A 27,000-nucleotide genomic window follows, 5' to 3' on the forward strand; every position below is an offset into this window, starting at 1 on the left:
GGAATACGAAACTGACCTGTTAGTTTTAAAAATTGCCTGTTGCCTGGGTGTCATTCTGATATTTTACCTTCAACTATTAGGTAGCAATATGAAATGTAAATGCCAGAAAATGGAGATAAAATATGTCAATACAGTTCCACCCCAGAATACACACTGGATATATACGAAACAGACAATTGGGGTTTTCAAAGCAACTTCTTCAGTCTCCATTCTTCATCAATATCAATCTCCTTGATTGCAGTCATGTAAGTATGGACTTACAAAAGATCCAATCACAGAACCAAAATGCCTGACAGGGGGTTTCACGGCCAGAAGCCGTCTCCCCAGAGGCCCACAAATGTGTATATATCAGGAGTAACCGGATTAAGAGCGATTTCTCCTACACACTCTGCTACTGTGGAGAGCACACCTTGGTGCTATACCTCGTACTTACAGCATCACAGATTGCGGTCCCTCTAATCCGGTTACTCCTGATATATACACATTTGTGTGCCTCTGGGGAGGCGGCTTCTGGCCGTGAAACCCGTGTCAGGCATTTTGGTTCTGTGATTGAATCTTTTGTAACCCATCCATACTTACATGACTGCAATCAAGGAGATTGATATTGAACAAGAACGGAGACTGATGATGACCCTTTGAAAACCCCAGTTTTCTGTTTCATATATATCCAATATGAACTTTTCCTTCTTAAGGGGAAGCAGAACTGAGTAAACTTTATTTAAAATTAACACATGGTGTACTTGCAAATGGATATTGCATAAATACCCGCACTGTCGGTTCCTTTCAGAAGCTCACCATTTTCTTCTAATGGTACCCACACACGGTACGATTTTTTTCATCGTCTTACCATTTCTATGTAGTGTAAGGGTAAATTAAGTGAATATACTGAAAGCAGGGGCGTAGCAATAGGGGTTGCAGAGGTAGCCACCGGATCGGGGCCCTTGGGGTACAGTATTAGCTCTCTATTGGTCCTGTGCTCATAATAATCATGTCTATAGATGCATTGAATAGTAGTAATCCTTCACACTGTCACCCATCCCCTTCTTGCACCTCTGACACTGTGATTGTCCTTGGCAGGATTAGGTACGCCGTATCAATTGTTATGTATAGAGTGCTTGTTGGGGCCCCATTGTAAAACTTACATCGGGGCCCACAACTCCTTAGCTACGCCACTGACTTAAAGGATAATTTAGGCAGTTCCCTTTAACCAGCCTGGCGGTATGGACGAGCTCAGCTCGTCCATCACCGCCGGAGGCTGCCGCTCAGGCCCTGCTGGGCCGATTTGCTTCAAATAAAGTGCAGCACACGCAGCCGGCACTTTGCCAGCCGCGTGTGCTGCCCGATCGCCGCCGCTCTGCGGCGCTCCGCCGCGAGCAGCGGCGAAAGAGGGTCCCCCCAGCCGCCTGAGCCCAGCGTAGCCGGAACAAAAAGTTCCGGCCAGCGCTAAGGGCTGGATCGGAGGCGGCTGACGTCAGGACGTCGGCTGACGTCGATGACGTCACTCCGCTCGTCGCTATGGCGACGATCTAAGCAAAACAAGGAAGGCCGCTCATTGCGGCCTTCCTTGTTTATTCTGGGCGCCGGAGGCGATCGGAAGAACGCCTCCGGAGCGCCCTCTAGTGGGCTTTCATGCAGCCAACTTTCAGTTGGCTGCATGAAATAGTTTTTTTTTTATTAACCTCCCCGGCGTTCTATTGAGATCGCCAGGGAGGCTGCGGGAGGGTTTTTTTTAAATTAAAAAAAAACTATTTCATGCAGCCAACTGAAAGTTGGCTGCATGAAAGCCCACTAGAGGGCGCTCCGGAGGCGTTCTTCCGATCGCCTCCGGCGCCCAGAATAAACAAGGAAGGCCGCAATGAGCGGCCTTCCTTGTTTTGCTTAGATCGTCGCCATAGCGACGAGCGGAGTGACGTCAGCCGACGTCCTGACGTCAGCCGCCTCCGATCCAGCCCTTAGCGCTGGCCGGAACTTTTTGTTCCGGCTGCGCAGGGCTCAGGCGGCTGGGGGGACCCTCTTTCGCCGCTGCTCGCGGCGAATCGGCGATCAGGCAGCACACGCGGCTGGCAAAGTGCCGGCTGCGTGTGCTGCACTTTATTTGAAGAAAATCGGCCCAGCAGGGCCTGAGCGGCAGCCTCCGGCGGTGATGGACGAGCTGAGCTCGTCCATACCGCTCAGGAGGTTAAAAAAAAACCCTCCCGCAGCCTCCCTGGCGATCTTATCAGAACGCCAGGGTGGTTTACATAGAAATGGTAAGATTGGATGAAAAAAATTGTACCTTGTATGGGCACCATAACAATAATTCCTATTAGTTTTGACTAGATCTAGTCAGCCTTGTTTCTCTGGAAGCTGAAAGCCTTAGGGACCTCTTCCACTATTTAATTTGCTGCAAGTTCTAACTGAAAGGACAAACTGATGTGCAAGGTGTAATATCCATATTTCTCTATGGCTCAAGTGGGCGGTATTACATGTTAACACAGTACTGACCCAGAAGCTGTTACAGGGTCATTGCCATTTTTTAATTTGAGGAAGGAGAACTCAATGGATTATAATGGACAAACAGGACGCGGGAAAGGAGAGAGATAAGCACACTACATGGAAGGCAAGTATGACATGTGTATGTTTATTTTGACTTTTATTTTGCAGTTCGGTTTACTTTAAAACAGAGGGTATTTTAAGATGAAAGGTTTTAGGAAGGCAAAATTACTTTTAGCATTGCTTTTTAATAGAGGGATGTTTTGGTCTTTTTAAGCCCTTTATACTTTCTAGGTAGTTATGGGTCACCATGAGCTGTCGGGGTATTCCTCAGTTTTTGCTAGTGGAATCAGAACACTTGAGCTGCATGGTCAGTATGGGAAGCGTGACAGAGCGGTTTTGGACTGCTGTTCTTGATCAGAAAGTATGTAGCCCTCTTAACAGCTTGATAAAGGACATAAGTCATGTAGACATGTTCTAAATAAAATATCTGTAATTCTACACCTGGTGCTGCTGGATCTTTGTGAATTTTTACATTGCATAGCAATTTAGAAATGCACAAATAAGTTCAGTCTTAAAATGAACCTGAGATGACCTGCATTATAAAAATCATACATACCTGGGGCTTCCTCCAGACCCCTTCAGCCTGATCCGTCACCCACCGCCCTCCTCCGCCTTCTGGGTCGTCCGTAAGGGCAATTGTAAGTTAGGCCAGTCGGGGTTTACTGCGCATGCGCAGCCCAGCCATGCGTATGCCCCCGTCATGCTCCTGTGACTGGGAGCGTTCTGTACCTGTGAAGTACTACTGCACGGGTGTAGAACGCTCCCAGAAACAGGAGCATGATGGGGGAGTGCACACAGCCGCACTGCGCATGCCCTGACTGGCCAACCTTACGGGAGCCTTTACGGAGGTTCCAGAAGGCGGAGGACGGCGGCAAGGGAGCGATCAGGCCCGAAGGGTGCTGGAGGAAGTATGTATGAATTGCATATCTTGCAGGTCTTCATCTCAGGTACAAATTAAAGAAAACCTGTATTGAGAAAAAACGGCCCCTGGGGGGTTACTCACCTCGGGAGGGGGAAGCCTCCGAATCCTATCGAGGCTTTCCCCGTCGTACTGCGTCACACGGGGGTCCCGCTGTGCCCCTCCGAACGTCGGCGATGTAAATATTTACTTTCCTGGCTCCAGCGCAGACGCAGTAGCGGCGCTGCTCTCGGAGGTAGGCGGAAATACCCGATCTCAGTCTGGTCCATTCTACTGCACTGGCGCAAGTCTCCAGCTCCTGCGCAGTAGAATGGACCCGACTGACATCGGGTATTTCCGTCTACTTTGGAGCCGAAAGCTGAAACAGCACCCCCGCTGGAGCCTGGAAAGGAAAATATTGAACAGGCTGATGGATTTGTCTGGCCGGCTTTGAAGGGCTGCAGCGAGATCCCCGTGGGACAGAGGAGGATGGGGGAAGCCTCATTAGAATCCTGAGGCTTCCCCTCCCGAGGTGAGTACCCCACAGGAGAAGTTTTCATAGTTAGTGTCTCTTTTAAGTGTTTGAGTAGGCCTCATTGTATTTAATGTAAGTAAAGTGGTTTTCTTTGTGTTTAGCCCACGATGCTCCAGTGGATTGAATTGTTGACAAAGCAGTTTAATAACAGCCAGGCTGCCTGCGAGGTGAGATTAGATATATTGTGTCTTGAACGTTCAGAACTTTTTAGTTTTTTTAAATACAGAAATAAAATTGCCTTGTTTTTATGGGCCTTGTTTTTCCCCCTTCAGTGGTTCTTGGATCGAATGGCTGATGACGACTGGTGGCCTATGCAGATCCTTATCAAATGTCCAAACCAGATTGTCAGACAGGTTTGTTCCATATCTTTTTTATACAGCCTGATCTCGCTCAAGGTGGCCATACATCAGACGATTTTGGCGACTGATCAACCACCTGATCTGATTATTATAATTGAATCTGATGAAAATCTGTGACGCCAAGTGCATGCCTGATCGACAATGCAATACATTTCAGGCCCAAATCAGTCGTGTTGGTCGGACATGCTGCAAGATGTAGGGCCTACCTGCTCGATCGGGTGCATGGCGGTAACTGCATGTGATATTGTGGCGAGCAACAGAACCCCCGGCCATGTGTCCACTAATGTAAAATGTTCCCCTGGTGCCCGGTGCAGTATACTTTACATGCACTAACATGGGCGCCTGTGTGACATCACACAGGCGCCCATGTATACGCCGGCAACCAGGGTGCATGTATGCCAATGGAGCCCAGAGCCAGTGACGGACAAGTAGAGTATACTGCTTCGAGGAGGGAACACTTTACATGAGGCGGCGTCACAAGACTGATTCATGCTGAAATCAATCGGGAATAGGCCTTTAGTGTATGGGCAGGCAACAGATCTCTTGCTCGATCTTCTGCTGTATGGGCACCTTTGTTTCTGGATGGAAAACATCTGTGTTATACTCTCTAACAATGGACTTGCATTATATCCATGGTAATTTGAAAGGATTGGAGCAGCTTGTCATTTAACAAAATATATATCTGCGTTAGGTCTGTTGTTAAAACAAACAACCAGGGATGAGCAAGAACTATTTTGTGAATCAGCTTGGAGTGTGCGGAAGGTTCGTATGGTGTAAAAAGGGATTAACTCCTGCCGCACCACGCCGCAACACTTCCACCTTCTAAACCGGAACTTCCGCTGTGAAGGCGGAAGTGTCAGGAGATGGAGAGCAGCGTGGAGGTATGCTCGGCCTAGGTGAGTTAACCCCTTCTTACACAGCCTGAACTCCTTGCACAGCCTGAACTCCTTGCACACCATTTTTTTTTCATAATCTCAATCTTTCTCATCCCTGCATGTAGGGTTAGCTGTGTTTTGTAGCTAGTTTAGTAGTAGCTTTTGGACTTTTTTTCTCTTGTTGCTTTCCATACCCTTAAATGCTGATGTTTTTATGTCTGTGACAGATGTTCCAGCGTCTGTGTATACATGTCATTCAGAGGCTCCGATCTGCGCACGCCCACCTCTATCTCCAGCCAGGCATGGAGGATGGGTGAGTGTACAAGCTAATCAGAACTACGTATGATGAACAGTCTAGTTCCAAATATACTGTATAGTGGCTAGTGTCCCAGCATCTGTTCTGCCCCACGATTGTGTGCACACTGTGTAGTAGGCGCTGGACGCCAGTGCAAGTTTTACACTGCACTCCAACCTTTATTACTATAGTCTAACCTGACCCTATTCTCACTTGATCCCTCCCTCTAATAGTGTCTAGCCTTAACCTACCCCCTGCGTCACAATCCCCATCAATATAAACGCCGTCTTTACTGCTAAATTTGCTCCCCCCATGCAGACATATGCTTCGCCTACTTACGATAATTGTTGGGCGCCGCCGATGCCAAAATTACCCCCTGGGCATCGACATACCAGTAATTACCATAGAGATCTTACCAGGTAGCCACTGGTGCACAAATTACTTTCTTCAACCTGTATGAGCCTCCCTCTGATCCAGGGTCCGCAGTGCGTTCACAACTATCCCCAATTGCCACCCCAATGAACGTGTGTATACAGTATATGTGTGTGTTGGTAAAATGTCTGCATTGGAAGACATCAGCGGTTTCGTCATTCCTCATCACTATTTCCTCATTCACTTCCAGCTCTGACGACATGGATGGGCCTGTAGAAGACATAGGAAGCCGCTCCTGTGTCACTCGCTTTGTGAAAACATTACTGTCCATTATGGAGCATGGTGTGAAGCCTCACAGTAAACATCTGACCGAGTACTTTGCCTTCTTGTATGAGTTTGTTAAAATGGGAGAGGAGGAGGTAATTGCCTTCTGATTTGTCTTACTCCGTTATTTGTTCATTCACAACACATATAATCGTTGAAACAAATTTGTTTTTCAGAGCCAGTTTTTGCTGTCCCTACAAGCCATATCTACCATGGTACATTTTTACATGGGAACCAAAGGACCAGAAAACGTAAGTAGTCTAACTACAATTACACCTTTGTTATCTTGGCAAGTATTACCATAGACACAGTACAAGGCAGGAGGAACTGCCACTGGCTTGTGTCCCTGTTTTATTGGGATGTAAATGAGAGATCAGCTTATTGCAGAGAGACTTTATATTATAAAAAGAGACTATACAGTTAGAGATAAAAACCTGTTAAACTTTTTTTTTTGTACATTAATTGGCATTTGAAAGATTAATTTTCATACCCCCTCCTTGTTGCTGGCTGAAAATAAGTAAGCCGCACCCCCTATAGGAAGGAGTGCCGTGGCACTGCACTAACTTCTGGAAGAAATGTAGCCTCCAGCTCATTCTGCCTCGTCACTGACCGCTTCCTACTATCGCAGTATTTGAAAGAAGAAAGATAGGTCTCTGGCTTCTACTGGAGGAGGAGGAAGAGAGGTCACTTGCTGCTGCTGAGGATGGGGTGGGGAGAAGGGGCATTGGAGGAAGCATTATTGCGTGCTGAAGGGGGCGGACTAAGAAAGAGGTCACTGGTTATTGATGGAGAGGGGTGGAGCTTATGCAAAACTGAGAAGGGCTTATTGCAATTGGGGCTATCATTCTGGTTTGCTAGTGGGCAAAATTTGCGTATAGGGCATATTTTGCACTCATTCCTAATGACAGTGTGGTAATCCACCCAGTATAGTTGCCCCAGTCTATTTGATACATTTGCCCCCAGTATAGGTAGCTAGTATAGTTGCCTCCTGTATAGGTAGTATAAGTTGCCCCAGTATAGGTAGCTAGTTTAGTTTCCCCAGGATAAGTAGTACAGTTACCCAAGTATATAAGTAGTATAGGTAGTAGCCTTAGTATAGGTAGCTAGTATAGTTGCCCCCAGTATAGGTAGCTAGTATAGTTGCCCTTAGTATAGTTGCCACAGTATAGCTAGTATTGTTGCACTTATTATAGGTAGCAGAGTTGCCCCAGTAAAAGTAGTATAGTTGCCCCCAGTATAGCTAGTATAGCTGCCCCCAGTGTAGTTGCCCCCAGCGTAGATAGCATAGTTGCTCCAGTATAGCTGCACCCAGTATAGGTAGCATAGTTGGCCCCAGTATGGGAAGCAGCACAAGAAGGGGGAGCTCAGAACCCAGCCCACCACCACCTTTACCTGGGTCCTATTCTTCTGCACTCTTCCACTCCAGATATCCGCGTTCCAGATGCTGGAGCTCTGCGTCACCGTCACGTGCCACAGGTCTCCCGCCTTCAAAGTCGCTCATTAGGAAGCACAGTGAGCGACATTGAAAGCGGAGACCTGTGACTGTGATGCAGCGCTCCAGCGGCTGGAATACGGAAGTCAGTTGAGTTATTCTCTGCCTGACTTCCGCATATCTGGAGGGGGAGAGTGCAGGAGGAGGGGATCCTGCTCATGGTGTCTGTGTCAGGCCTTTGTGACACCCTCTCCCCGTCAGTCACCTGGTGCGCCAAACCCCCTGGCGCTCAATGGACTGACTCACGCGCCTGCCCAGCGCTGTGGTTTACTCTGTTTTCAGGAAACAGTCATGAATAGTACATGGGGGCCATTTATATGGATACGCCGTAATAAAATGGAAATGGTTGGTGATATTAACTTCCTGTTTGTGGCACATTAGTATATGTTAGGGGGAAAACTTTTCAACATGGGTGGTGACCATGGCGGCCATTTTGAATCCAACCTTTTTCAATAGGAAGAGGGTCATGTGACACATCAAACATATTGGCAATTTCACAAGAAAAACAATGGTGTCCTTGTTTTTAATGTTACTTTATTCTTTCATGAGTTATTTAGAAGTTTCTGACCACTTATAAAATGTGGTCAATGTGCTGCCCATTGTGTTGGATTGTCAATGCAACCCTCTTCTCCCACTCTTCACACACTGATAGCAACACCGCAGCAGAAATGCTAGCACAGGCTTCCAGTATCCATAGTTTCAGGTGCTTCACATTTAGTATCTTCACAGCGTAGACAACTGACTTCAGATGACCCCAAAGATAAGTCTAAGGGGGACAGATCGGGAGACCTTGGTGGCCATTTTACTGGCCCACGATGACCATTCCACTTTCCAGGAAACTGTTCATCTAGAAATGCTCGGACCTGACACCCATAATGTGGTGGTGCACCATCTTGCTGGAAAAACTCAGGGAATGTGCCAGCTTCAGTGCATAAAGAGGGAAACTCATCATGTAGCAATTTCGCATATCCAGTGGCCTTGAGGTTTACATTGATGAACAATGGCCCCACTATCTTTGACCCTGTATACCACACCATACCTTAAATTTTTTTGTTCCAACAGTCTTGGAGGGATCTATCCAATGTGGGTTAGTGTCAGACCAATAGCGGTGGTTTTGTTTAACTTCACCATTCACATAAAGTTTGCCTCATCACTGAACAAAATCTTCTGCGTAAACTGAGGGTCCTGTTCCAATTTTTGTTTTGCCCATTCTGCAAATTCTAGTGCGCCGATCTGGGTCATCCTCGTTGAGATGCTGCAGTAGCTCGAGTTTGTAAGGGTGCCATTTGTGAGTAGCTAATATCCGCCGAAGGGATGTTGACTAATGCCACTCTCCAGTGACATGCGGCGAGTGCTACGCTGTGGGCTCTTGCTGAATGAAGCTAGGACAGCCACTGATGTTTCTTCATTAGTGACAGATTTCAGGCGTCCACAATTTGGCAAATCCAACACTGAACCAGTTTCATGAAACTTAGCAAGCAGTTTGATAACTGTAGCATGGGAGATGAGTGGTCTGGTAGGGTGTCTTGCATTGAAATCTGCTGCAATTACCTGGGTACTGCGTTCACCAGACATCAACACAATTTCTATTCGCTTCTCACGTGTTAATCTCGGCGACATGTCAATGGCTGTAAACAAAGAGAAACTTGTAAATAACTCATGAAAGAATAGAGTTACGTTAAAACCAAGCACACCATTGTTTTTCTTGTGAAATTCCTAATAAGTTTGATGTCACATGACTCTCTTCCTTTTGAAAAAACAAGTTAGATTCAAAATGGCTGACTTCAAAATGGTCACCACCCATCTTGAAAGGTTTCCCCTCTCACATATACTAATGTGCTACAAACGGGAAGTTAATATCACCAACCATTCCCATTTTATTAAGGTGCATCCTTATAAATAGCCCACCCTGTATAAATAACGTCTTTCATTATTTTCTGTGTCCAGACAACATCTTTCGCATAGTTTGATTTTTCTCTCTTGTAAAGCTAGAGAAAGTAGTATTTGATCCTTTGCTGATTTTGCTTGTTTGCCCTCTGATAAAGAAATAACCAATCTAGAATTGTAATGGTAGGTTTATTGTAGCTGCAAGAAACCGAATAACAACAAAAGAACAAATGATGTGCATTGTGATGAGTGAAATAAGTATTTGATCTCCTATCAAAAGATGCTTTAATACTAAGCCTTTTTGGCAGTCAGAGGTCAGACGTTTCTTGTAATTGGCCACCAGGTTTGCACACTTCTCAGGGGGGATGACCCACTCATCATACAGTACAGCATTTCATTTGGACCTCCACCAGAGAGCAGTGTTTCAAGACAAGAGGGGAGCTTTGCATTGCCCTTTAGAAGCTGCCTATCCATTTGCTTTAATGTGCCAGTAACGGTTTGTTCAGCAGCATTAACCTAAAGCCCCCAGTCCCTTTGATTCATAGTCAAGGAGTGTGCTGCTACAACACAGGGATTTAAAACCTTGTAAAAAATATATGATAAATGCTTAAAAGAGGTGATTATGTAGAGAAATAATTAGAAGAATCGGTTGTCCAAAATCAAATAAAATGCTTCCTTAATTGAAAAGTGCTGTTGCATTGTGGGCTACTCTCATATATACTCTAATAGTGGCCAGGATCACGTGCTGCACAGGAAGTACCTTGCGCACAGGAGCTGAAGGGCACCAGGCTATAAGCTGGGCACACTTCTCTGTGCAAGAAAATGAATACGGGTAGCGTGCTTCCTTTTCTTTATTTTTGCGTAGCAGTCTGCATGAGTATGAACAAATGTAAAAACAGGCAGCTTTGATATTGGAAGCCACTTTAATAATTGCTGTTGGAATTGTTTTTCAGCCACAGGTTGAAGTGTTGTCTGAAGAAGAAGAAGGCGAGGAAGAGGAGGAAGAAGATATCTTGTCACTTGCTGAAGAAAAGTACAGGCCGGCTGCTCTTGAGAAGATGATTGCGCTCATAGCATTCCTGGTGGAACAGTCCCGTTCAGAAAGGTAGACTAATGGCTATGATTCTTGTCTCCCTGCATCTGAGGAGCACCATTTGCATATGTATGACAGAACAGATATTGTGTTATTTTTAATAATATCCACTTCAGCCCGCGTGTTGTTTTCACCTTATGGACGAGAGGAATTTTCACATTTCAGCACTTCTCTTTCATTCCCCAATAACTTTATTGCTACTTATCACAACAAAATGATCTATACCTTGTTTTTTTTGCCACCAATTAGGCTTTCTTTGGGTGGTACTTTTTTTGTAATAATTATTGTATCCTCAATGCATTTTAATAGGAAAAATAAGAAAAAAATTGAAAAAATGCATTATTTGAGCAGGACACCGTGGTTTACCCATTGTAGTTTGCAGAAATAGGCATTGGAAGTAGACAATACAAGACACAAAACATTTAGACTTTTTTTTCTCCACAAGCGACCAGGATCATTGGGGAGCCTTGCCCAAATACTCCTTACTGTTTTACATACTGTCCCAGGATTCGAACCCTGGTCAAGGGCTCCAATTATACATCAAAGGCAACAGCCTTACCAGTACGCGATCTAGCTGACCCAAAGTAGTGCTAGAGAGCAGCTAAACTGCTGGTTTACTTTGCCCTAAAAACACATTTATAACAAGCATCAGTGTGAGCCAAGCCTCAGGCTAGGTTCACAGTGGTCAGTTGCATAACTCTTGTAATGACTGCGGACTGCAATGCAGACTGGACATAGACTTTAATGCAAAGCCTGCATGCAGGAAGATAGAATAACACACGGTTTCTTAACTGTGAACAGCCCCATAGCATTGTATGGGCAATGAGTTGACATGCAGAATTCTGCAACGCAACTGACCACTAAGGAAAAAATGGACTTTTGGAAAATTTTCAGTAAACTTCAATGACGATACTTTTCTTCCTGTTTCTAGGCATCTCACATTGTCTCAGAATGACATGGCTGCACTAACAGGTGGAAAGGTAATCTTATTGTCTGTGATTCCTGTAAATGTACATGCAATGTGTTTGTAATTGGATGAGTTGGATGCTACCGTTTTGCATGTTGTTTCATTCTATAGTTTTAGGTTACAGATGATAAATTTGTGTGTTTTTGTTTTTTTTAGGGCTTCCCTTTTCTGTTCCAACACATACGAGATGGAATTAATATCCGGCAAACCTGTAATCTTATTTTCAGCCTTTGCCGATACAACAACCGCCTTGCAGAACATGTAAGTGTTACACTTTCTAGGACATTGAGTTATCAGTGTCCTTACTATAATTACAGGTAGTCCCTGACTTACGAACGACCCTCTAATAGGAACGACATGTAGTCTGTGGGAACAAGTCAAAATTATGTTTTCTCCAAATTGTAGTTTTTGAGAAAATCAATTAAAAAAAGAAGCCTTTTAAACTTGTATACGCAGTTACAGGGAGCAGAGTTGACACAGGGGGCACAGAAGAGGTACTGGGTACAGAGATGGCACAGTGTTACGACTTAAGAACAGATTCAGGCTAAGAACGAACCTACACTCCCTATCTTGTTTAACTGGGGATTGCCTGTATACATAGTTTATCTGTAAAAAGTAACCTGTACTCTGCTTGCTCTCTAAAGGACACCATTATTTAAAGGAAGCATCAAGCAAATTTTCCTGCTCCATGATATACTTACCATGGGCTTCCTCCGGCCCCTTGCAGCCGACATATCCTATGCCGTATCTCCGTTTGCAGCCGCCAGCCCAGGGTCCGCACTGTGTGCAGAGGCCGACCACCTCTACTGTCCCTGCGCGAGCGCCGCTGTCCAAGTTCACGTTGTCCTGCCCAGTACCCTGCGGACAACGTGGACTTGATGGACAGCAGCGCTTCATGCAGGTGCAGTAAGGATGACCCTGAGGTTGGCCTCTGCACCGGCGGGTTCCCCCGGGCTGGTGGCTCCAATCAGAGATGCAGAGTGTGACGTCGGCTTCAAGGGGCTGGAGGAAGCCCCTGGTAAGTATATCATGGGGCAGGAAAATGTGCAGGTTTCCTTTAGGGCCCGTTTCCACTAGAGCGAATCTGCATGTGTTTTCTGCATGCAGAATTGCATAACCAATACAAGTGGATGGGCCTGTTTCCACTTATCAGGAATTCTGTGCGGTCTGCTGTGCAGAAAAAATCTGCATGGCAGAGCCGTCAGAATTCGCATGCCACACACCCGCACGCGAATCGCTGCTAATGTAATGTAATTGGAAAACCGCAAGCATGTTAGTCTTGCGGTTTTCCTGGCGTTTCCGTGTAAAAAATGCTTGCCGGCATTGACATGGTTAATATCGTATAGCGCAAACAGTGAGTGGTTCCACGTGAAAATCCGCATGGAAACGCGAATGAATCCGCACCTGCATGCGGATTCGTTGACGCGTTTTCTGCGACGGGATCGCAACGCACAAGTGGAAACGGGCCCTTAAGGCAGATTTCAAATGTTTATACACCATAAATGCCTCTGTCAACAGGGACTAATAAAACTTATCTTTTAATCATACATTATTAAAATCTTGTAAAGTGCTGTCACAGAAAATCATACTGGAATCTAGTCAATGATGTGGGAATCAGCGTGCATATGTATGAGGAAAAACCTCATTTCCCTATACATCATTGTTCTAAATAATAAATTACACAAACCCTCACCAGAAACCCGACATGTTTCACTTCCTAGATGGGAGCTTTTTCAAGGGAAAAAATGCTAACGTGTAAGTGCAGTATTGCTAAGGTGCAGTATATAAATACATAATTCACAACAACGACATAGCGTATAGGCTCATGACAGCAGCAAAGCAGTTTGTAAATTGATCAGAAAAATCCAACACTCTTGATCAACTTGTATAGAAAAAAATGGGAAATTTGATGAAATTTCTCACTCGAATAGCAGAAAAAATACTTTCAATTTTTCTGCACAACCGATCATTTGTATCAAATTGGTGTAAAATATTTGCATTGAATGGTGTGTGGCCACCATAACTTGCAAATACAAATGCATGATATTGCATATTTACATGCTGTTCTTCTTGTCTTTTAGATTGCATCAATGCTCTTCACCTCTATAGCGAAGCTGACTCCAGAGGTAGGTACTTAATTGTTTAAACTATTCCTCTTAAAACACAACTATAAACCCAGTCAGCAAAACTACTGCTAAACTTCTCTCCCATAATAGTGTCTGCTAAATAAATCTCCTCACAACTATTAGGTTATATTAGTATGCCTGCACATTCTAATTGAAGGGAATGGGATGCTGATCATTGTGACTCCTGAGAAAGCTGCTTTCACTAGCAGTAATCTGCTGTGCTGTAGAGGGACAGGGTGACACCGCTATTTATTTCAGGTTATGATCCTTCAGTCACACCTGCCTGCTTAATTGAGGGAATTGGGCAAAAGTCATTGGTCAGTATGGAGGCACATAACACAGGAAGTAATAGTCATATGATTGAGTGGTATCACTTGGTTGGATATGGAGTGTGACACAAAAGTGTTAGTGATATAACTGGCTAAATACAGTATTTCTGTAATGGGTGCAAGCAATATAAAATGTTTTTTGTTTTTTTAAAGTACCCACAATTAGGGATGATCAATGAAATGCAGTCTTTTTCTTACATTTAAATTGAATGTAAATTATGCAGCTTGAACTTGAACCAATAAAAATTGGTAGGAAGTTATTCTGACTGGTTCAGTTTCAAGCTGCATATAATGTGCATGAAATTTGAATTCAAGGAGAAACTATTTCCTACTCATTGATCATCCCTACCATTCAGATTTATCAACTTTTTTTTTCCCCCCTTTGAATTCGTAGATCACATTTTCGCTCCCATCAGTTGAACTGTAAGGGCCCATTCACACTTAGAAGCGCAAAACGCTGGCGATTTTTACCGGCGCTTTGCGGGAGTGATTTTTCTGTGGATAAATCACTGGACAGTGCAGCGATTTCTCCGTGATCGCGTTTAGCGCTTCTATAGCACTAAAACGCGATCGCCGGCAAATCGCCTGAAAATGGTGCAGGCGATGCGTTTGCATTTCACGATTTGGGGCAATTTGCGTCGATTAGCGCAAATCGCCCGAGTGAGAACGGACCCATAGAGTTTAATTACACTAGCGCTTTCAAAAACACTAGCGTTTGAGCGTTTTGCCAAAATCGTCGGCAAAACTCTCGTGTGAATGGGCCCTTATAGTCTCTTGGCAGTACAGGGAACATAGAACATACAGTACACATAAACATACAGTATATGCCAGCAGTAAATACAAAACCATAAGTCCCATGAAAAGGAGCCTTTATTAATTCTGTGGCATTGCATATTCCAGGCTGCTAACCCTTTCTTCAAGCTGCTAACCATGATTATGGAGTTTTCTGGTGGACCTCCTGGAATGCCCCCTTTTGCCTCATACATTTTGCAGAGAATATGGGAGGTAAGTTGACTGATGTGGTGTGTGTGTTTGTGGCGCATACATTTTGATAAAATTGCTTTCGTCTCACCTCTTCACTATTTAAGGTGATTGAATACAACCCTTCCCAGTGCTTGGATTGGCTGGCAGTGCAGACACCTCGAAACAAGCTGGCACACAGTTGGGTGCTGCAGAACATGGAAAACTGGGTGGAGCGTTTCCTCCTGGCGCACAATTATCCAAGAGTTAGAACATGTAAGTAGCACATTTCCTAAATGTATAGTGTCCTATGGAATTTCAGGAATCTGCCAAGCACTCTAGTGTTCCTCAGTGCAGAGCAATCCACGTATTCCGCAACTTAATACATTACACTCTGAGGTTCTCACAATATCTTTAGACCGTGGTAAAAGTTTAATGTATAAGGACAACCCTAGCTTTCATCAAAATCACATCAGCGCTTACCATGCAGTGTTACCAGGTAGCAAAGAACCGCCTCTTTTCACATCTGAGTATTGCTGCAGCCTCACACAGGTGAGCCTCCATACAATGAATGCCTCTTTACTACCCTCTGCAAGCGCCCAGCCTGTACAGGGCAACAGAAAGGCAGTGAATGCATTGCCTTGTAGCTACCAGTATAAAATTCTTCTAGTGTTTTAACAACCAACACACATACACACAATCAAACAACCACTCATACCAGTAACTTCAATGATTATTGTATAACTGTACAATTATCATAAATGCAATCAAAGCTGGCGATTAATGTCCAACTGAAGCCATCCAAATTTTACCAAATGTAGCCAGAGGTGCTCTTGTTTTAAGTACTGTAGTTAAAGCTAGTTTAAATTAGTGACAAAGCAATTATGAAATGTTTGAAGATAATTAATACAATTTATTTTTCCTTTAGCTGCCGCCTACCTGTTGGTGTCACTTATTCCAAGCAACTCTTTTCGTCAGATGTTTCGATCCACACGATCTCTCCACATTCCCACCAGAGACCTACCCCTTAGCCCGGAAACCACAGTGGTACTACACCAGGTGTACAATGTCCTCCTGGGCCTCCTCTCCAGAGCAAAGCTCTATGTTGATGCTGCTGTGCATGGTACCACCAAACTGGTGCCCTATTTTAGCTTCATGACTTATTGCTTGATTTCCAAAACTGAGAAGCTCATGTTTTCCACGTATTTTATGGATCTGTGGAACCTTTTCCAGCCCAAGCTGTCTGAACCAGCCATAGCCACAAATCACAACAAGCAAGCCTTGCTTTCCTTTTGGTACAATGTCTGTGTTGACTGCCCTGAGAATGTGCGCCTTATTGTTCAGAACCCTGTGGTGACCAAGAATATTGCCTTCAACTATATCTTGGCGGATCACGATGACCAAGACGTGGTGCTCTTCAACCGTGGCATGCTGCCAGCTTATTACGGCATTCTTCGGATGTGCTGTGAACAGTCTCCTGCCTTCACCCGTCAACTTGCCTCACATCAGAACATTCAGTGGGCCTTTAAAAACCTTACCCCACATGCCAGTCAGTACCCTGCGGTAAGAAAGGAAAGCGAGATTATTGAAAATCTTCTGGTTCTGATGTTTGAATCATAGATGTACTTTGTGATCTCATATTAATGCAGGTGTACAGGAAATGCCAGCTGAGAAGTCATGCTCTGGCTAGTTGTTTGTCCTGACGTTTTTGAATCAGCTTATGAAAATATATGATCATATTAACCCTTTGTACATTTAAAGGATACGTCTGAGGAAAAGAAAAATGGCTTCCTCCTGCCCCTGGCAGTCTCAACTGTTCCTCACCGCAGCTCCAGATCCCCTCCGATGCAGATGCTGACCTCACCAGGTCGGCATCTACTGTGCCGCTCGCGATCGCGCTTCCATAACTTGGAGCATTCTGCGCAGGCGCAGAAGTACTGCGCCTGTGCAGAACGCTCCCAGCTACGAGTGTGAGATTGTAAGCAGCGCAGGCGCAGTAGATGCCGACCTGGTGAGGTCAGCATCTGCAAAGGAGGGTATCCGTGGACACCGGAGCTGCGGTGAGGGACAGATAGGCTACCAGGGGCTGGAGGAAAGTAAGTAGATGTTTTGTTTTGTTTTTTGGACATATCCTTTAAGCTTATATACTACACCTTACATTTTTTTTTTCACAAACCTCAAAAGTACCTCTAACATTGTCTAAGATGAAAACTCTTCTGTTGTTGGTGTGTGCTGATCAGCTGTGGCAGATTTCTAATGAATCCTTAGGCTTACCTTGCAGCATGCAAATGCACAATGATGTTGTACAAGCTGATCAGTTGTATAACGTCATTATGTATATGGCTCTTAAGGCGCGTACACACGCCTGATTCCTTTTACTGTGCAAAGGGTTAAAGCACACCAGAAGCAAAGCTACCTAAGGTGAGCTGAGAGGAATTTTCCTGGTGGATACACGTTCCTCTGTGCGCTCTGTTTTCTTTCCTTATTCTCCTTGTTCCCTATAATCATGCCTTTGAAAATCAGACTTTTGACTGTCAAATTTTCAGACCTGAAAATTCTTGCTGCGGCGTTCCCTCCGGTCCCCTCCCATTTCCTCTTCTTAAGGGGAGTGAATAAGGTGGGGAAGAGTAGGATGGTATTCAGGAACATCACAGCAAGACTGCCTCTTCCTGTCTGAAAATAGGACTTCATCCAAAAGTCACATTTTTTTTAAAGGCATAATTATGGGAGTCAGTAGGAAGGACAATGCACAGAGGTATGTGGAGCCAGTATGAACATATATCTGTTCTTACCTTAGATAGCTTTGCCTTGGGTCATGTATCCTTAACACGAATATGTCTTGTTTGCTTACCTTATATATTCAGTGTATAAGCCTAATTTTTCAGCACAAAAAAATGGTTCCTGAGGGAAAAGGGGGTACTTCTGCTTATATGCGAGTATATACAGTATGTTACTCCCCTTTAACACTTCCTTAATACTAGCCTAAAGTCATTAGTGGAGTGAGTACAGTTTCCTCTGTAGATTTGAAACTGAAACAAAACTATAAGTGAGGATTTCTTTCAAATGCCATTGTGACTGGTCAGTGGAGACAGTAGAGCCCTTATTACAGTTCACCATTTTCTCCTAAGTTTTTTTTTTTCTCCTCGGAGATAATGTTTTCAACTTCTGTTAAAAATCACTTTTCAACACTAATTTGGAAAGTGCCAAAAAAGTAGGTGAAAATGTCAGTTATTTTGAGTATTTTATTTTCTTGTTTTCTGTTGGTTTAAAAGCATTTTATTGGTAAGATGTGAACATATCACCTAGTAGAAAACGTAGGAGAAAAAGTGAATTGGATATAGGCTTATGTGTCTGTTTCAAGGCGACAGCGCAATCGTCAGTGCTCGCAAGCAGCATAGCAGCAGCTGCTGTAATGATTGGGGATGCTGCGCCTGGCTGTGATCCTACCAGTCTGCGCAATCCCGGCACAGAGGCTTCTGTACCGTCCTGTTTACTGGCGCCCCCTCATGACTCCAGCGCACGTGCGCCGGGGTCATGAGAGGATGCACGTACGTATGCTGCTTGGAAGCACTGCATTTCTCGGTTTTCCTTCTGTCCTGTGCAAAAATTCAGGTCCACTTTAAATGATACCTGAACTGAGAGGGATATGGAAGCTGACATATTTATTTCCTTTTAAGCAATGCAAATTGCTTGGCAGACTGCAGATCCTCTGTTTCTAGTACACTTGGCCATAGGCCCTGAACATGCACAGATGATGTTTATCTAACTGAAGTCTGACTGGACTTGCCGCATGCTTGTTTCAAGTGTGCGATTTAGAGACTTCGACAGCCAAAGTGATCAGCAGAACTGCCATATAACTGGTATTGTTTAAAAGGAAATGAATATGGCAGGCAACATATGCCTCTGAGGTAAGGTGTGCTTTAAGTCCAATTTGTCATTGTTCTTTTATGAATTCTATCTGCAGGGTTGTGTTCTCACAGACACCATGCCTTCATCCACTGTTATTGCACTATTAGTTGGAAAACATTTGTCTCCCAAATAAAGAATTATTTCAGGGGTAACGTTTTGGCATAGCACAAAAAGGGCAAGTAATTGGGCTCCGTTCACACTGCAGCACAACATGGACCCCAAAGGTTTGCAGGAACTGACAGTCAATGGATCCTATGCTATTAGTAGGATCCGTTTACACTTGTCAATCTGTAACTCCAAAATCTGACCTGCACAGTAATTCCAGATAGATGTGTTTCCCACACAAGCCTGTGATAGAAACGCATATGCTTCAGACTCCAACTGGACCACAATGCACCATCTCTGAGCAGACACTGCACTGCCCGCTCTGGTCAGTGATCCGGCTTGATGGGATCTGAGCCGCTTTTAGCTCAGCTTGCATATTTACAGCTTTGCATAACTGCTGCTTTAATTCTTGATTTGTCAGTCACACAATTGAATCATTTACACTGAGAGGGTCAGTCCGTTTGTATATGTTCACCCTAGAAATCATCTCAAAGCAGATCACTCGACCCCAGCAGCAGAACGGGTAAATCACTGTTTTGTGCGTTGCCATTTATTTTGCTGTCTTCTTTGTTCAGGCTGTGGAGGAGCTGTTTAATCTCATGCAGCTCTTTGTAGCTCAGAGACCAGATATGAGAGAGGAGGAGCTGGAAGATATCAAACAGTTTAAGAAGACAACCATAAACTGTTACTTGCGTTGCTTGGATGGCCGCTCCTGCTGGACAACATTAATAAGGTAAGGGGGCAGGAGTTGTATGCTTCCTCACTGTAAAGATGGCCATACACGCTTAGATTTTGTGCTGGCAGATTCAATCATTGTTATCAAATCTGCCAGAAAGCTATAGCGCAGCTAGCTTTATCGATTGTAATTTTGATCTATTTTGCAAATAAAAATGGACGTGGCAGGTATGCAGCAGTAGATTGAGGCACAGCGCTGCGTAATATGTTGGCGCTTTATAAATACAATAAATAAATAAAATAATTGCACTGTATCAAACAGTGCAACACTGCGATTTGATAAATTTCATGGTGTGAAATCTATTTACAATCTGTGTGCAGTGTATGGGGGGGGGGGGGGGGATTCCATCCCTTTCTGATCAGATCAGAGGGATTGATCTGTTTGCCATATTGGGTGGCAATCTTAAGTGCGTATGGTCAGCTTTACAAACAAAACATTTAAGAGGAAGGTCTTTTTTTATATTTGTTTTTAACAAATAACATTGTTATTTAATTCATTAATTTATGCAATATTGGAATGTTTTGCTGCAAGGAGTTCATGTGATTGCCAGTTTTTCTGCTCATTAGGCAGATTCAGTGTTTTATTTGTTGACCGGCTTTGGCTTGATCTCTTTTGCAGTGCCTTCAGAATATTATTAGAGTCTGATGAAGACAGACTTCTTGTTGTATTTAACAGAGGATTAATCTTGATGACGGAGGTGAGTTATTATCTGGATTTCTTACCATTCTGGTATTGTGCTATTTGTGTTTGGTGTATTGTCTGTAATTTGTGCAGTAAACTTGTGGTGCTTTTAAATAAAATTTTGTGCATACCAAATTAATGGCTGAGCTATCATGAAAGAACTCCATTCCTAAGTCGATGGAGAGTTGCATGCTGGCCAAATAAAATGGTTATGTAAGCTTTTGTCTATTGTACTTAGGAGACCCAACACATCACCAGTGGGGGTATAACTGCTTATAGGAGGTTGGACACTGACAAGAAAGCTCTGACCAATTCTGTACTACCTACAATTGCGTTTTAATTTTTGTTTGTATATAATGGACGCTATGTTGCCAAAAGGATTCAACCGCAATTACAACATAACGAATCCAATTTTTTTCTTAATTGTTATTGGATGATACAGGACACCAGGCATTGGGTTCTGAATAGGGATCAGCTTCCGGGGAATTTATCAGAGTGCAGTATAATATTCATGTATTGGGGGTGGGGGAGGTGAGGTTGTTAAGTTATCCTGGTTTCCATCGCTGGTAGCTGCATTCCCTGTTGTGTTCCATTACCCAGATACTTCCTCATTCAAGATTGGAAGGAGGCAATATCTGAGTGATGTGGAATGCAGTGACAAACATGACTTAAAGGATCGATTAACGTGTTTTTTTTTTTTAAACCTGGGATTGAGAGTTTCTGAAGTGTTGGTAAATAATGATGTATACATTTCACTTGCTTATCTCTTTTGTTTACTGTATCAAATTCCTTTCACTCTTAAGGGCTGGTTCAGACGGACGTTTGGAGGCGTTGCGTTCATTGGCGTCGCGGCGGCAATGCGTTCAGGCTTTCAGCAGCGTTCGCATTGCGTTCGGATGCGGTCGCGTTTTTTCTTCCCCTAGAGGGACATTACCCGTCGCGGTTAACCGCCCCTGGAAGCAACATGTAGCTTCCAGGGGCTCCTTGAACGCCAGTGAAAATCGGGACCCGAACGCCGCGTTTGTGCAAACGCTCGTAAAAGCTTGGTACAAACGCTCCCATTCACTTGAATGGCAGCGTTTAACGCCAAGCCCCGAACGCTGGCAGTAAACGCTCTGCAAACGTCCGTCTGAACCAGCCCTAACTGAGGTTAAGTCTGGCCAAATCTTACAGCCCAGTGAACCTTGAGGGGAGGGGGAATCCCTCACACTACATCTGTTAACCCTGGGTGTGAGAAAGCTCTCGCTGGCAGCTATGTGTGTCTTACTGAACTGTCTGCAGAGAGCAGAGGAAATGTAACTTGTTATAAACATTTGTAATTGTGTGTGAAACCTGACACCACAGCTTTTTATTTTTTTTTCTTGCTTTCAGAGAAAAATAGTAGTCTGTAGTCTGATATGCAAAAAACACCCACTGTGCAAATGATATGATATGATCTGATATTTAACGTGAAAAGTAGGAAAATGTTTACACAGCTACTTAGATGGTCCATATTTTCATGCCCCATATAAAGTCCACACAAATAAAGGTACCAGGTATAACCAGATAGTCAATGGATTGACTAAACCTAGTGGCACACTAACATAAACTGCAATTATTTTTTTTACACACTGATCAACTGCAGCAATCTAAATACTGGCCATATACCACACTATGTTGGCCATGTAATTGTGCCATATCTATGTATAGGAGCCAACACAGTAAAATTACTGATTGTACTGGAGTGTACAGTTAAGACTGTATATGTGACCAGTTTAGAATCTGTATTGTTGTACAGGGTTCTTAATCATTTGTAGAGCCTTAATTTGTAATATTTTCAGTGAGAAATAATGATCACCCCAACATCCCCTTTTCCTGTTTTAATTCTTTGCCTTTCCTCTATTATTAAAATCTTTTGTAGGGTAACAATCTTTTTTTTTTTTTCTTTCCCTTAAAGTGAACCTAAACCATCGCAAAAAAAGTTTCACTTAGGGCTTCTACTGGATCCCAGCAGCGATCCTGTCCTCAACGATCCTCCGTTCCCCCGCCGTGGCTTAGTTTCATTCTGCCGACTGACAGTTGGCGGGCACCTGCGTGGGCCCTGGCCGCGTACGTTTGCTTTGTTGTTGGCAAGAGCGTCCTGTGCAGGCACAGTAAGAGAAAACCTCATATTGTGCTGTACAGGATGCTCTTGTGGACGGAACGCGAACAAGGACACGCAACCACGGTTCCACAGGCGCACTGGCCGGAAAGTAAGCTGTGACAAGGGGGCGGAGGAGCTGGTAGAAGCCCCAGGTAAGTGAAACTTTTTTTTTGTGACGGTTTAGGTTCACTTTAAATGTGATTGTTACTACAAATCATCCATTTAATAAGACATGTAACTTGGAACCACCTTTTGTATTTACAGTCCTTTAACACATTACATATGATGTACCATGAAGCTACAGCCTGTCATGTGACTGGAGACTTAGTGGAGCTTTTGTCCATCTTTCTTTCCGTCCTCAAATCAACACGGCCTTATCTGCAGAGAAAAGGTGGGAGGAGCTAAGCTGAATGTTATGTGCTATTTATATCTTTACTACTTTACACTGCATAGAACACCATGTGTTTATGGTTTTATGTTTATTACTCGCAGCTTATGTTTGTTTTGCTCTTGTTTTTCTACAGATGTAAAGCAGGCCCTTATCCAGTGGCAGGAGCGTATTGAATTTGCTCACAAGCTCCTAACATTGTTAAATTCTTATAGTCCTCCAGAACTGAGAAATGCCTGTATAGGTAACTCACTCTATTGTTATTTAGAATGCACAGTAAATGTTAGGTTGTGTAGCTGCAAAGCCAGTTGTTCCTAATACAGAAGGACTTCAGGAATTGAGTTGTCCATCTTACATGTACAATGAAAGTACAGTTTTGTTGAATGGTATAAATTCAGTGTGTCTGTGTGTGTGTCTGTGTGTGTCTGTGTCTGTGTGTGTGTGTCTGTGTGTGTGTGTCTGTGTGTGTGTGTCTGTGTGTGTGTGTCTGTGTGTGTGTGTCTGTGTGTGTGTGTGTCTGTGTGTGTGTGTGTGTGTGTGTGTGTGTCTGTGTGTGTCTGTGTGTGTGTGTGTGTGTGTGTCTGTGTGTGTGTGTGTGTGTGTGTGTCTGTGTGTGTGTGTCTGTGTGTGTCTGTGTGTGTGTGTGTGTGTGTAGGCCAGGTGCATTGAGGATTCTGAGAAGTGGGGGACAGGTGGTATCTGTCATGAATTTTCAATGCTTTACTGTCTTTACAAATTTTTACTGAGATTGGTGCATAGCATACAGTATATATGACCTATGATGTAGGCCTGTCCTGGCAGCACATTATAAGGGGGGCGGTGGGGGGTTAGTACAATCTTATGGTTGATGTCATTACCTTAGTAAACCAGGTTGGGTCTCATGCTGGGTGCACACGGTAACATTTTCTGTGTGATGTTGCGACCATTTTTCCCGCACAGTTCTATTCTGCGCTTGATTCTCTTCGTTTTTTTTTTTGTTTGTTTTTTTAATCTCCGCCTTCTCTTTGAATTGAAGTCATGTTTCTGGAGCACATCCATGGGTACAGGCTATTAGTTGTCCCACATGGTGATTGTTGGGCAACAGTATCTAGTGGGATCTCTTCTATCACTTACCTTCCCACCTGCCACACTCCCCCTGCTTGTTCTCTGTGTTATCTGTTCAGGCAGAGCCTCTTTGTGGCTCCACATCAGTAGTGGTATGTCTAAAGGTGGCCATGTAGCTATAGATTTGCCAGCCGATCGACCATACAGTTAAATAATTATCAAGTTGTATTAAAATCAGTGCCACCAAAGCATGCCTATTCGACGATGCAACCAATTTTGGGCCGAAATTGGTCGCATGCCTCATGAAGACGTTCTTAAAAAAATTTGGGCCAACATGCTTGATCGAGTGCACGGCGTTAATGGTGGGCAATAATCTTAAACGCAACAGAAGCCCCCAACCGCTGTCCCTCCTAATGTACACGTAACACACATACACACGATGCCCCATGAAGTTATCCTTTCCTGTCCATCGATTGGTGCTGCTGTGTCTGCACTCCATTTCTAGATTTACTGCCCTTGAGGTTGCCAGCACATTGCCTTATAGCACGTGGGTGCGCCTGACATCACACATGTGCTATAACGCAGGGGGTGGTGAGGCAGATTGCCGAAAGATTACATGCTGAAATTGCTCGAGAATTGGTCTGCGGTTAATGACAGCCATCAGATCCCTGTTCGATCAGAGAGAGAGGTGTGTGTAGGTCGATCAACTGCTAAAATCACATAATGCATGGGCACCTTAAAGGGATCCTTAACTGGGAGGGATATGGATGTTTCCTTTTAAACAATACCATTTGCTTGGCAGTCCTGCTGATCTCTGTGGCTGAATCACACACTTGAAACAAGCATGCAGCTAATCCAGTCTGACTTCAGTCTGAGCACCTGATCTTCATGCTTGTTCAGGGGCTGTGGCTTAAAGTTTTAAGCCGCATCTACACACGTAGATGTGGCCGCGATGCTCCTTATCAATCGAGCCGATGATGCGGCTCGATTGATAAGATCCGACAGGACGGATCTTAGCACCGCCGATTCCCTGCTCGCTCCCCGCGAGGGGACAATGGCAGGGAATCGAGCGGCAGATAAGCGGCGCGGGGACGAGCGGGAATCGAGCGGGTATTGATTCCCGCGCATGCGCGCCGAGCGGGGACGCGGCGGGCATGCGGAAGAGGCGATCCGGCGGCTAATCGAGCCGCCGGATCGCCACAATCTCTCCCCGTGTAGACGGGGCTTTAGAGACACAGGATCAGCAGAAGTCGGGCAACTGGTATATTAAAAGGAAAGATCTAAATGCTTCTCAGTTTAGGTTCCTTTTAAGAATGAGACCAGTATCTGGACCTAAATTGTCATGTTTGTAATTCAGCTGTGACAACTAATTACTTGATGTATCAGATTACTTCATTGTTTTGTGTAATATTGTACAACATTCTAACATCCTTCTTGTAATTTTGTTTTTAGATGTGCTAAAGGAACTCGTGCTCTTGAGTCCTCATGATTTTTTGCACACGCTCGTTCCATTTTTACAGCACAACCATTGCACATACCACCACAGCAACATCCCAAGTAAGTGGCTGCTCCTAGCTCCTCTGATGGCTATTGGGAAATGTAGTTAATGGGGTACTTTTTTTATATTCATGTAGGAAAAGGGGGGGGGGGGGGGGAAAGATGTCTTGAATGAACTCCTTTACCAACAATCAATATTGCTGTGACAGTAACTCTGAAAACACAGCTGTTCAGACAAGCCTATAATTTGCTATAAGCAGCACTGAAGGCACACTGCCTCACCCACTAACCCCTGTGTTTCCTCCCCACTACCCTTTAGATAGTAAGCTCGCAAGGGCAGGGACCTCCTCCTAGTGTTTCTCATACTGCTGTAATTTTAACATATGCACATGTACCAACTACACATCAGCAATGTATGTATTTGTATTTCTACTATTCAATGTTATGACTGTACAGTGTCTTGTAGTTCTTATGTATATTTGTTCCCCATTAGTTGTTTGTACTATGTACAGCACTATGGAAGATGTTGGCGCTATATAAATAAAAAATATTAATATAAACCATGTACTTTAATTCGAAAATCTATACAAAATAAGAGAAATCTCACAACTATGTAAAAAATGTGGCCCGTTCAGCGTATTTGCACCTCCTAATCACATGTCTGTCTCCTCAGAGTGTTCAGTGGACCATGACATCAAGTGCAAAAAGTTAATCTTTGTAAAGCAATCCAGAAGACTAAATTATGTAACGGAGGCCTTCCCTGCAGCCAAATTATCATCCAGAGGTGGAATAAGTCAGTTAAAGGTACTCCGAGCAGTGCCTGTGGGTATGCCTTTAAGCATACCCACAACTAATTAATTATATCCTCCCACCTACCAGCATGATGTTTCTAATTATATCCCCCTGGGTTCCTTGTATTTCATTGCATTGTGCTGAATGGAGCTGCCAACACTGGGGAAAGTGTTGTAATACAATGTAATACTGTGTAATACAATGCTGGACTCCAAAAAGTGCAGAAACTATGGAAAGATGCATATCATTTTGAAGCTCTCTTTCTCCTCTATTTAATGATGTATAAACCGCCGAACTACATCTTTTATTTTTCGCTATTTGCGTGATTGAAATTGCTGCGGTCGCGATTTTGATCCCGAAAATAGTGAAAACTAAAAGGTGTAGGGCAGCGGTTTATATATCATTAAATAGAGGAGAAAAAGAGCTTCAAAATGGTATGCATCTTTCCATATTTTCTGCACTGCTCTGAGTCCCTTTAATTGAGACTGTATCCAGGTCAATCCATACAACCAATGATCTGTTAGTTCAAGCACACACATGAAAAGCCAAGCAGGTGCCCAACTGCAGCACACTCGCTAATAAATCCAGATTACATACAAACAATTTTATAGTGAAACTACTATTGTTAAAATTGCAAATCGGAGCGACGCATGGAACTGCTGTCAGGATAACCCATCAC

At 44.0% G+C, this 27,000-nt stretch overlaps 1 protein-coding gene across 5 annotated transcripts in view; it reads left to right on the plus strand.

Moving 5' to 3' along the window:
* USP34 (ubiquitin specific peptidase 34) overlaps positions 1–27,000 on the plus strand; it is a 240,088-nt gene that overhangs the window by 199,462 nt on the left and 13,626 nt on the right. For all 5 annotated transcript variants that reach the window (XM_068232384.1, XM_068232385.1, XM_068232387.1 and 2 more), the window contains 17 exons: positions 4,070–4,135; positions 4,241–4,321; positions 5,430–5,515; positions 6,120–6,288; positions 6,370–6,444; positions 10,526–10,677; positions 11,597–11,645; positions 11,789–11,893; positions 13,714–13,758; positions 14,988–15,092; positions 15,176–15,323; positions 15,976–16,610; positions 19,637–19,794; positions 20,416–20,494; positions 22,865–22,991; positions 23,125–23,232; positions 25,485–25,589. In XM_068232384.1, the coding sequence (XP_068088485.1) occupies positions 4,070–4,135; positions 4,241–4,321; positions 5,430–5,515; positions 6,120–6,288; positions 6,370–6,444; positions 10,526–10,677; positions 11,597–11,645; positions 11,789–11,893; positions 13,714–13,758; positions 14,988–15,092; positions 15,176–15,323; positions 15,976–16,610; positions 19,637–19,794; positions 20,416–20,494; positions 22,865–22,991; positions 23,125–23,232; positions 25,485–25,589 (2,293 nt within the window). The remainder of the gene's footprint in view (positions 1–4,069; positions 4,136–4,240; positions 4,322–5,429; positions 5,516–6,119; positions 6,289–6,369; positions 6,445–10,525; positions 10,678–11,596; positions 11,646–11,788; positions 11,894–13,713; positions 13,759–14,987; positions 15,093–15,175; positions 15,324–15,975; positions 16,611–19,636; positions 19,795–20,415; positions 20,495–22,864; positions 22,992–23,124; positions 23,233–25,484; positions 25,590–27,000) is intronic.

The sequence above is a fragment of the Hyperolius riggenbachi genome, chromosome 4 (genome assembly GCF_040937935.1).
Source record: "Hyperolius riggenbachi isolate aHypRig1 chromosome 4, aHypRig1.pri, whole genome shotgun sequence".
Taxonomy (NCBI): Eukaryota; Metazoa; Chordata; class Amphibia; order Anura; family Hyperoliidae; genus Hyperolius; species Hyperolius riggenbachi.